The following is a 12,500-nucleotide window of genomic DNA, read 5'->3' on the forward strand; positions in this document are numbered from 1 at the left end:
GTGAACGTGGGAGTTGCAGCCCACGAACGAAGAAGAAGAAGGATTGCAGTTTCAGTTTCAGTTTCAAGGTGTCGAAGCGTGTGGACTGATTCATATACGCTACATCACATCCGCTGTAAGAGAAAGAGCAGTGGCTGGATCTTTGTATAAAACCTTCAGGCTTTGAGGTGGTATTGAATTGTATTGCACTGAGTTGTATTGCATTGTATTGTATTGAGCTCAAAGACCTTGAAGGAACATATCTGCTGCTTCTTCTCCTTCTTCTGCGTTCGTGGGCTGCAACTCCACGTTCAGTCGTGTGTAGGAGTGAGCTTTTACATGTGTGACCGTTCCCCCGCCTCCACCCCCCCCCCTCACGCCCCCCCACCCCCACGCTCCCCCTTTCCCCGCTACCCTCCCCCTCTTCTCACCATTTAGGCAGCCATACTCCGTTCCCGGGGGTATACCTGTTTATCCAAAAGGCCAGAAATACCCATGGCGTTGTGTTATGTGTTCCACAGGTGTGGTTCTCTAACCGCCGGGCCAAGTGGCGACGTCAGCAACGTCTGAAGCTCCTGCAGTCCTCCTCCTCCTTCCTTCTCCCCTACCACCCCCTCCACGTCCCCCCGCCAGTCTCCGCGCATGCGCAGCACAGCTCTCTCCGTCTCCTGCCTACTTCTCCTTCCAGCCCCGGAAGCGGCCTGTCTGGCGTCACTTCCTCCCATCATGCCGCTGTGAACATGGCGCTGCCTGTCTCTCTCCACCTCCCCTCACCTCACGCAGCGCAGCCCGTCTTCTCGTCAGACTTCGCCGTTTCTCGTGCCCCTCTCTCCTCCCTCGCCACACAGGGGAGCCCCCCTCACGGGCATGCGCCACGGGAAGTGAAGCGTTCCATGGGAAGTAAGCCATCCGCCTTCACCTCCATTGAAAGACTGGTAGGTAAAGACGAGGACGAGGACTGCCACAGACAGGGCCACAGCAATGACAGCCAGGTGTGGAGCAACACTAACAACACAGCTGAGCCCTGCAGCCCCTGACACCCTGAGCCATCAGTGTACAGATGATGAGGACAGCGTGGACGTGGGGGGTGACGACTAGGCTCAAAACTGTTCTCTGACCAACAGTGTGGACAATGTGACTGAAAAAAACAACAGTATACCAATGTTGATAGCACTTTCATTTGACACAGGCTCAGTAGAAAAGGCCATGGAGCCTGTCACATGATGCTTCTTGTTGTGCTTGATGACTGAACTGCAATGTTCCTTTTCCGTGCCCGACTCAACACTCTATGGCCCAGTATTTCTTATTTATTAATCTTGTTTATTCAGTCAGTCAGTCATCCATTTACCTATATATTTGTATAAACAAGATAATAATCCAGTTACCTATTTATCTGTATAAACAAGACAATAATATTTAATCACTGAGTCAACATTCTTAGGTTATAAAGAAAACAAAATATCAAATTATCTGGCGGACTGAGTAGCCAATAGACCTAATCTTTTAGCTTTCTAACTGCCGGTTATTTGACAAGACAAACGACTTAATAGTCATTGTTTTGTAAGTGGATCGAAATCTCCCAGCTTGCAAGAACTTCTTGATGTGCCGTCACTGACATTTCAGGCATAACCAAAGTTTTATGTGCTCTTGACGATTATTGTCAACTACCTTGTACACCTCTCAAGTGAAACGCCCACCCTTCCCATTTGGTTGAAAACTGGTCACTGTAAACGCCTCCTCCCCCCAATTTTGAAAAAGAAAAAAAAAAGGCACAAATGATCATGAACTTTATGGTCTGTTGGTGGTCGTGTTGTTGCACAAAGCAGAGCAGTCTTCGGTCAACATAAGGAATGACGTGTCGATGTGTCTTTGAGACCCCTAGTGACGTCATGGTGTTACTTCGTGACGCGTTGTGGTGTCACTGCCAGCCCGGCAGTGTGTGCTGAAGTTATCATGAAGCGGGTCCCCCACCCACCAACGGCACGTGAACTTTGTGCACAGTGGGAGTGAACGCTGTGCAAGGTTGTTTACAGTCCCAAGGACCGATCGACCCAGTTACATGGGGGTATGTCGCTGAAGTGATCTCCCTTGGCTAACCTGGTGTTGTGAGAAAGGTGTACCCCCTGTACCTTCGTCTTTACATGTTCGGCAAAAATACTTGGCTTTTTACCATTTTTTTAATTCAGTAACCTGCACTTTTGGTGGTAAACGATCACTGAAAATGAGACCGTATCAGAAAATCTTGCAGCGTCATAGATACAAGTTAGATTGCCATGTATTCAAAGAGTCCCCCCACCCTCACATCGAGAGTGCTTCTGGTCAAATAAAAGATGTAGGGCGATTTGTCATGACTAAAACCTGTGATGATATTGAAACTGAGCTTCATGTCCTTGTGAGATGCTCACAGTATACTCAGTCACGAGAAAGTTTTTTTTATATTCCAACATTATTGAAATGACTGCACTCCGCCAATCCCAATTTTATGAAGAACTGAAGTTAAATGTGTAATAAGATATGTTACTCCCTTCTTTTCTTTTTTAAAATACACAATGCTTTCCGTTTCAGAGAGGAATTAATGTCACGTTTGTTGTTGTTATGTTGAATTCAAAATGGTGTGGTTGAGCAAATATTTTTTTCTTCTTTTTCTTTGCAAACTTGTTGGTTTCAGTTTTTCATACCGTTGCTTTTATGTTTACGTGTCCTCATGTGGACAGGCTGATGTCCTTTGCATTGAATTCCTGAGTCTCTCTCTCTCTCTCTCTCTCTCTCTCTCTCTCTCGTCATGATCCCCCCACCACCCAACTGTCGCAGAAAAGACCATGGAACGGCCGACAATCTGAATGGGGAATGTTTAATTGATATCCATTGGACGCTGACTTTTGCATTTGTAGTTCATTTTAGCCGCATTGAAAGTACTCTTAAAGTTCTGTGCTTTCAAGCCGTTGAAACTCTCTGCACAGAGGAGTGAAAGCAAATAGTTGTATATAATTCTTTTTTTTTTCATGGTTTGTACCATTGAAAATCGACTAAGCCCGGGATATGTGCAATAACAGAATAATAAATGGTCAGTAATGAAATACCTGGTGTTAACACATTAACGAGATGTGTGTGTGTGTGTGTGTGTGTGTGTGTGTGTGTGTGTCTTATTTGTGCGTACGTGCATATGTGCGTGCTTGCGTGTATGTATGTGTGTGCAGACGTGCGAGCATATGTGCGTGCTTTTTCGTCAGTGTAGTAGTAGTAGTAGCAACAGCAGCAATCATAGTGGTATAAATTATTTTAAAGCGCACTCGCGCGTATGTGTTTTGTGTGTGTGTTCTCTCCACCCCCACCCCCCGCCATCTCCCTCCCCCACACACACATTTACACACACATACTCATCACCCAAATAAACAATAATGCCACCTGGTTAGGTCAAAACATTTTTATTTCATACTATATTTTCCAACAAATCACACAGACAATATGGTCAGTATTGTGTTTAAAGATACCTACTCTAGAAGTGTGAATTTCATTCGTCTTGAAAAAGAAGCAGACTAACAAACAATATATATATATATATATATACTATCATCAACACTATTCACCGTTCCTACTGAAAAATGAAACTGCAACATTCATTGTGAAATCCTCTGTGTGTGTGTGTGTGTGTGTGTGTGTGTGTGTGTGTGTGTGTGTGTGTGTGGCACCGACGTGCGTGACTGAGGCCTGACTGACACAGGAAACGAATGATGAGCGCCCATAGGCATCTGTCAGTCGTCTCTACCCCGGTAGACAGCCTTTTGTGCAAATGACCCCGTGTTAGAAAAGCGCTTTGAGCTTGGTCTGTGACCGAGGGTAAGCGCTATGTAAGTATCCATATCAATGAATTAATCAAGATTGCATGCAATGATCTGAATTCCTTGTCAGCCAGTTCTCACCCACATGGCGAAAACCAGCAGCCAGTGTCTGAATTCTATTACATGTGACACTGTGTGCGTTCTTGTGTCGATACCATGTTGTTCTGAGACCGCTTTGTCACGTAAATAACAGAATATAGATGGATAAAAAAATAAATGACATAAACAAATAAACATGTAACAAACAGGTTTTTTTCATTGAAACCAACACCTTCCACAGGTGCCTGAAATCTGCTTACAATATGACTTTCAAACCTCTTTAACATATATGATAAAAAAACAACAACAAATAAATGTATATACATATAAATAAAACAAACAACTTGTACAGACACGTGAGATCTGACCCTCCAGCCAGTTAGACCACCATCACATTTAATAAATAAAGAAAAGAAACGTTTTACAGGTGCCTATTTCTGTTTACAATAATACCACCACCATCACCCCGTTGAACAAAGAGAGAGTGAGAAGGGGGAAAAAAAGAAGAAAATAATAGAGAAAAAAAAGAATCAACAAACTGGCGAGTGAGAGTTAAAAAAGGTAATTAGTTACCAGAAACGAGAGTACCTTGGTTTTTGTAAAGAAAATATTACAAAAAAAAAAGATATTGTGTATAAAAGGGAGATACCACTGGAAATAGTGTTGGTGCAAACAAAACCTTCAGTATCACATGAAGAACTCGTATTGAAACTCTCACTGAAGTCATTCAAAATTCACACACACAAAAAAAGAGTAATCGAATACTTCATTTCGTTTTGAACGAATTTTTGGCAAACTTGAGCATATCACACACACACACACACACACACACACACACACACACACACACACACACACACACACATATATATATATATATATATATATATATATATATATATATATATATGTAATTGCTTTGTACAACATTGGCAAAGCACAGGGCAAAACAGGGGTATATTCATCACTTCTCAGGCGGTGAACCACAGAACTGTTCCCACCGCTAACACGAACGCGCACTGTATGCACACACGTGGCATATTGACTGTACTGACCTACCCCGTCCCACCCCCTCACTCCCCCTGTATCCCCACTTCCACACATGCACGCACACACGAGCATACGTATTACCCCCCCCCCCCCACAGCCCCCTCCGCTCCCCCCCCTCTCTCTCTCCCCTCCAACGCATACTTACTCGCACACGCACACACACTCGCACGCATACGTACACATAGCATGTAGACACTGCTCAGATATGCAGATGTGTGTACATAATGACAGACCGACAGACCGACCGACAGACAGACAGATATATATATATATATATATATAATTATATGGAGGGGCAGATACGTACATACATAAAGAACCAGACATAAGACTGAGATACAAACGGTTTACCCGTGCACAGACAGACAGACAGACACACACACACACACACACACACACACACACACACACACACACACACACACACACAAACTCACATACAAGAGTTGTTACGAGCATGAGCAAGGTCACCCCACCCCCCACATTTGATACCCTGAATGTTTGAGCAAATGACCACAAGCTGCGGGCCAAAAACACATTTCCTCTTTCACTGTTGGCCAAAGGAGAGACAGCCTGCATTGTTTAATATGTGGAACAGTGGAAGAAAGAAAAACGGCCCTATATCTAGTTACTGAAATACTGTGGTTACAAAATTATCGTTATCGAGCCACACCACATGCATAATCATATTCACATTCAATATTATTACAGAAAAACAACAACAAACCATCCGCTATGGAAATGCACAGGAGCTGGGCCACGTCACGAGCATTATCAAACTATAGTACTAGCATTACAAAAATATAACAGCAAAGAATATCACAGATGGATCGCATTCCCTTCCCTATCGACACCCCTTCCCAACACCCATCAAGCAGACCTGTGTTCACAAAACGTTCAACAGGTATCCACCGAACAAATGACACCATCAACGCTGACAAAATAAAAGCAACAGATCTAGTGTATGCTTATAACTACATTTGTGAGAAAGCACAAACGTCAGAACATGCATCATACAGACAGCTGACTTATATACATAAAACGGTAGCATATAACGGCAAGAACACAACGCATTCTCAGCCAGAAACCTGAATACTGTGCTCAAGCACAAATGCTTATGCACACAGAGCAACACACACACACACACAAAACACAAAAAAAACGGCCCAAGAATACGTATGTACATATATCACAGAAAAGAATGGACCGAAAACGTGGATATCATAAACAAGTACATGCCCGGATCATGGATATCAAACACAACAAGACCTGGCCACGAAATGTGGATATCTATAAACAATAGGTTAGGCTTAAATACGGGACCCGGACCGTGTATATCACAGATGATGGTAAGTAATCAGAAACGACACAAAGCGTGTGTTGTAAGATCCTTCACTCAAAGACAAGTCCATTGTAACAGCTGCAAAATACCCCCTTGCTGGATCTACCCCACGGTCATTTGTGGCTAGTCAAGATTGAACCCCCGTCCCCTGGTTGGAAGTGACCCCATTTCTACGGGTTTTAAGAAGCTGCTGAAAAAGGAGGGGGACATTCCGGGCAAGCCTTTACTGACTGCCACCCCCACCCCCCAACCAACCCCCAACCCTAACCACACACACAAACCTCTCCATTATCACTGAAGGGAAATAAACGTGGGGAAGTTGAATTTTGATTGTTCTGATTCTGACTGAGCCAAATTTACGCTGGGGAGTAAACATGGGCAAGCCCGGAATGACCCCATGTCCATTACGAGAGGAGGAGGGGGATTCAGCTTGAGGGGGGGGGGATTCAGCTTGAGGAGGGGGGGGGATTTAGGCTTGAGGAGGGGGAGGGGGTCCGCTTGAGGAGGGGTAGGGGGTCCGCTTGAGGAGGGGGAGGGGGTCCGCTTGAGGAGGGGGGAATTCAGCTTGAGGAGGGGTAGGGGGAGGTTCAGCTTGAGGAGGGGTAGGGGGGGTTCAGCTTGAGGAGGGGTAGGGGGGGGTTCAGCTTGAGGAGGGGTAGGGGGGGGTTCAGCTTGAGGAGGGGTAGGGGAGGGTTCAGCTTGAGGAGGGGGGATTCAACTTAAGGAGGGGGGATTCAGCTTGAGGAGGGGGATTTAACTTGAGGGAGGGGGGGAGATTCAACTTGACGAGGGGGGTGGGGGTGATTGAACTTGAGGGGGGTGGGGGGATTCAACTTGAGGAGGAGGGATTCAACTTGAGGAGGAGGGATTCAACTTGAGGAGGGGGGAGATTCAGCTTGAGGAGGGGGGATTCAACTTGAGGAGGAGGGATTCAACTTGAGGAGGAGGGATTCAACTTGAGGAGGGGGGAGATTCAGCTTGAGGAGGGGGGATTCAACTTGAGGAGGAGGGATTCAACTTGAGGAGGAGGGATTCAACTTGAGGAGGGGGGAGATTCAGCTTGAGGAGGGGGGATTCAACTTGAGGAGGAGGGATTCAACTTGAGGAGGAGGGATTCAACTTGAGGAGGGGGGAGATTCAGCTTGAGGAGGGGGGGGGATTTAACTTGAGGAGGGGGGGGATTGAGGAGGAGTCAACTCTGGTTTGAGGTTACCCCGGGGGTCGTTCCAGGCAAGTCTGCAATGACCCCGGGGTTGATGAGGACCAGCCAGACCTGACCGCGGGGCAAAACCAAGGACGGTACGAATAGGCTGCTACACCGGTTAGCTTTGGACAGCACGTGAGGAGCATCACAAGGAGGAGTAGGGCCCCAGAACGTGCGACTTCTCTCTCCGGATGCCCTGGATGGTGAAGGACGGCCGCTCCACTCCCGACTTGCTGGGGCTGTAGGCTGCTGGCCCCGGGGTCTTCTCTGCAACATCAACACATCAACATGCAGCACTCTCTGCAACATCAACACATCAACATGCAGCACTCTCTGCAACATCAACACGTCAACATGCAGCACTCTCTGCAACATCAACACGTCAACATGCAGCACTCTGCAACATCAACACGTCAACATGCAGCACTCTCTGTAACATCAACACGCCAACATGCAGCACTCTCTGCAACATCAACAGGCAGCACTCTGCAACATCAACACGTCAACATGCAGCACTCTGCAACATCAACACGTCAACATGCAGCACTCTCTGTAACATCAACACGTCAACATGCAGCACTCTGTGCAACATCAACACGTCAACATGCAGCACTCTCTGCAACATCAACACGTCAACATGCAGCACTCTGCAACATCAACACGTCAACATGCAGCACTCTCTGCAACATCAACACGTCAACATGCAGCACTCTGTGCAACATCAACACGTCAACATGCAGCTCTCTCTGTAACATCAACACGTCAACATGCAGCACTCTGTGCAACATCAACATGCAGCACTCTGTGCAACATCAACACGTCAACATGCAGCACTCTCTGCAACATCAACACGTCAACATGCAGCACTCTCTGCAACATCAACACGTCAACATGCAGCACTCTCTGCAACATCAACACGTCAACATGCAGCACTCTGCAACATCAACACGTCAACATGCAGCACTCTGTGCAACATCAACACGTCAACATGCAGCACTCTCTGCAACATCAACACGTCAACATGCAGCACTCTGTGCAACATCAACACGCCAACATGCAGCACTCTGCAACATCAACACGTCAACATGCAGCACTCTCTGCAACATCAACAGGCAGCACTCTGTGCAACATCAACACGTCAACATGCAGCACTCTCTGCAACATCAACACGTCAACATGCAGCACTCTCTGCAACATCAACAGGCAGCACTCTGTGCAACATCAACACGTCAACATGCAGCACTCTCTGCAACATCAACACGTCAACATGCAGCACTCTCTGTAACATCAACACGTCAACATGCAGCACTCTCTGCAACATCAACACGTCAACATGCAGCACTCTCTGTAACATCAACACGTCAACATGCAGCACTCTGTGCAACATCAACACGTCAACATGCAGCACTCTCTGTAACATCAACACGTCAACATGCAGCACTCTCTGCAACATCAACATGCAGCACTCTCTGCAACATCAACAGGCAGCACTCTGTGCAACATCAACACGTCAACATGCAGCACTCTCTGCAACATCAACAGGCAGCACTCTGTGCAACATCAACACGTCAACATGCAGCACTCTCTGCAACATCAACACGTCAACATGCAGCACTCTGCAACATCAACACGTCAACATGCAGCACTCTGTACAGCGTCAACACGTCAACATGCAGCACTCTGTGCAGCGTCAACACGCAGCACTCTGTGCAACATCAACACATCAACATGCAGCACTCTGTGCAACATCAACACGTCAACATGCAGCACTCTGCAACATCAACATGTCAACATGCAGCACTCTGTGCAACATCAACACATCAACATGCAGCACTCTGTGCAACATCAACACATCAACATGCAGCACTCTGTGCAACATCAACACGTCAACATGCAGCACTCTGTGCAACATCAACACGTCAACATGCAGCACTCTCTGCAACATCAACACGTCAACATGCAGCACTCTGTGCAACATCAACACATCAACATGCAGCACTCTGTGCAACATCAACACGTCAACATGCAGCACTCGGCGAGGGAAGGGTTGGTCTGTTGATCAGATTTCATGCCAGCGCTCAGACTCAAACGAAAACGTACAAAGTCTACGAGTTCCGTCTTTTTGTTTTGAAAAGAAAAATTCCATTGCACACACACACACACACACCACACACACACACACACACACACACACACACACTCACACGATTCATTACACAGCTACATCAAATGAATGAAGACAGGTAAATAAAAGACACAATCAGCACGTTACAATTCGGTCTGTCTGCCCCTCTTGGCTGTTTCTGATCACCGCCCTCCTGGTCACTACATCAGGTGGGGACAGGGACAGGTCATCAGGACAGGGACAGGTCATCAGGACAGGGACAGGTCATCAGGACAGGGACAGGTCAGGTCATCAGGACAGGGACAGGTCATCAGGACAGGGACAGGTCATCAGGACAGGGACAGGGACTGGTCATCAGGACAGGGACAGGTCATCAGGACAGGGACAGGTCATCAGGAACAGGGAAGGTCAGGTCATCAGGACAGGGACAGGTCATCAGGACAGGGACGGTCATCAGGTCAGGGACAGGTCATCAGGACAGGGACAGGTCATAGGACAGGGACAGGTCATCAGGACAGGGACAGGTCAGGTCATCAGGCCAGGGACAGGTCATCAGGACAGGGACAGGTCATCAGGTCATCAGGACAGGGACAGGTCATCAGGACAGGGACAGGTCATCAGAGCAGGGGACAGGTCATCAGGACAGGGACAGGTCATCAGAGCAGGGACAGGTCATCAGGACAGGGACAGGTCATCAGGACAGGGACAGGGACTGGTCATCAGGACAGGGACAGGTCATCAGGACAGGGACAGGTCATCAGGACAGGTCACATGTCATCAGGACAGGGACAGGTCATCAGGACAGGGACAGGGACAGGTCATCAGGACAGGGACAGGTCAGGTCATCAGGACAGGGACAGGTCATCAGGACAGGGACAGGTCATCAGGTCATCAGGACAGGGACAGGTCATCAGGACAGGGACAGGTCATCAGGACAGGGACAGGTCATCAGGACAGGGACAGGTCATCAGGACAGGGACAGGTCATCAGGTCATCAGGACAGGGACAGGTCATCAGGACAGGGACAGGTCATCAGAGCAGGGACAGGTCATCAGGACAGGGACAGGTCATCAGAGCAGGGACAGGTCATCAGGACAGGGACAGGTCATCAGGACAGGGACAGGGACTGGTCATCAGGACAGGGACAGGTCATCAGGACAGGGACAGGGACAGGTCATCAGGACAGGGACAGGTCATCAGGACAGGGACAGGTCATCAGGACAGGTCACATGTCATCAGGACAGGGACAGGTCATCAGGACAGGGACAGGGACAGGTCATCAGGACAGGGACAGGTCATCAGGACAGGGACAGGGACAGGTCATCAGGACAGGTCACATGTCATCAGGACAGGGACAGGTCATCAGGACAGGGACAGGTCATCATGCTTACAGCGCTGGATTTTCGCCCGAGTTTTCCGAGTTGGATGCCCGGCGCACATGCTTGGGTAAAGGTGGAGATTCGGGCATGTGAGTGAACGTGGGAGTTGCAGCCCATGAAGACAGAAGTAGCCACTGTAGTCAGTCAGTCAGTCAGTCCACCATTCTGTCGGCCACTCCGAAAATAACAAGCAAACAAAAACCTACGAGGCTGACAAGTTGTGTTGTTACCTGAGGCCCCCCAGAGCACAGTGCCCTCCCGGCGGAGTTGGTGAGTGAAGGAGGGGCCTCGTTTCAAGACCAGTCCGTCAGCCATCTGACGTTTGTACTCGTTGGGGGATGGCTCCTTCGGCGCTCCTGTCCGGTGGTTGGGGGTGGGGGGGAGGGGGACCAGAAGAACAGAGGGGGTGGGAGTATGATGATAATGTTAATTAAAAAACCCAAATAATAATGAGGAGAAGGATAATGACGGTAAGAAGAAGAAGATGGTGATCATGATCATGATGAGCATGATTAAGTGTGATCATACAGCTCTAATGAAATAAAATTTGCTCTAAGAGCTTTACAATACCACAGTACCAATAAGAACACATTACAAATCGTTACATCATCCGTCAAAACGTGTAAGTCCAATAAAGTGAGAAACGATACAAATGATGACAATACAATGCGACCAAAGTACGAAAACACAGCAAACTATATATGCATACATTCAAACATACACACATTTTATGTAACTATCAGTGAAAGACAGTTTTGAACAGATTAGTCTTGAGGTTGGCTCTGAAGCTGGAAATGGACAGACAGTCAATCTAAATGGCAAAGAGTTCCAGTGGGTGGGGTGGTGAATGAGAAGGAACTTTGACTGAAATACTTTGTCCTGACAGAGGGAATTTAGAGAATACGACTGTTCACGATGAACATAGTTGTCTTGGAATGACAGAGTGGGGCACATATTTCATGATTCTTTATATAACATAGGTACTTGAGGTCAGAACTCCCAACATTTACACCCTCATTCCCGCTACACACAGATACACACGCGCGCACGAGCGCGCGCACGCACGCACACACACAACACGCACGCAGACACACACACACAACATTATCACCACTACCACCACCAACAGCACAGTGGACACCAAGAGAGAGACCTGATGACGACGACAAAAGCTAACAACAGGTGGGTTCACACCTGTACTGTTGCCAGAAAGCGGTACCTGATGGCAATGGGGACCTGCTGGTGGAGCAGTTCTTGACAAAGACAGGCCTCAGTCTGCTTTATAATCCGATGCACTAAACGATGCCGTGTGTGTGTGTGTGTGTGTGTGTGTGTGTGTGTGTGTGTGTGTGTGAGAGTGAGAGAGAGAGAGAGAGAGAGAGAGAGAGAGAGAGCAAGAACAAAAACTGTAATCTCAGGCCTCCGGCCCTAGAAAGAGGTCAAAAGTACACAATATGGTGATCACGTAGCGACAACACAATATAAAATACATACTAACTTAAACCTGTAGAACTAAAGTGCCTCTTGTGCATTGAATTAATTC

At 47.5% G+C, this 12,500-nt stretch overlaps 2 protein-coding genes across 3 annotated transcripts in view; one reads left to right on the forward strand and one right to left on the reverse strand.

The window, feature by feature from the left end:
* The window catches only part of LOC143275820 (paired box protein Pax-6-like), a 24,622-nt gene extending 23,606 nt beyond the window's left edge, over positions 1 to 1,016 (forward strand). Inside the window, exon 5 of the mRNA XM_076580098.1 lies at positions 501 to 1,016. Coding sequence (XP_076436213.1) covers positions 501 to 1,016 — 516 coding nt within the window. The remainder of the gene's footprint in view (positions 1 to 500) is intronic.
* A 6,319-nt stretch (positions 1,017 to 7,335) lies between these two features.
* Positions 7,336 to 12,500, reverse strand: part of LOC143275959 (uncharacterized) — a 50,724-nt gene continuing 45,559 nt past the window's right edge. For both annotated transcript variants that reach the window (XM_076580307.1, XM_076580308.1), the window contains exons 8-9: positions 11,188 to 11,313; positions 7,336 to 7,720 (exon numbers count right to left, since the gene is read on the reverse strand). In XM_076580307.1, the coding sequence (XP_076436422.1) occupies positions 7,599 to 7,720; positions 11,188 to 11,313 (248 nt within the window). In that variant the 3' untranslated portion in view covers positions 7,336 to 7,598. The remainder of the gene's footprint in view (positions 7,721 to 11,187; positions 11,314 to 12,500) is intronic.

Source organism: Babylonia areolata, chromosome 31 (assembly GCF_041734735.1).
Source record: "Babylonia areolata isolate BAREFJ2019XMU chromosome 31, ASM4173473v1, whole genome shotgun sequence".
In the NCBI taxonomy this organism is placed as follows: Eukaryota; Metazoa; Mollusca; class Gastropoda; order Neogastropoda; family Buccinidae; genus Babylonia; species Babylonia areolata.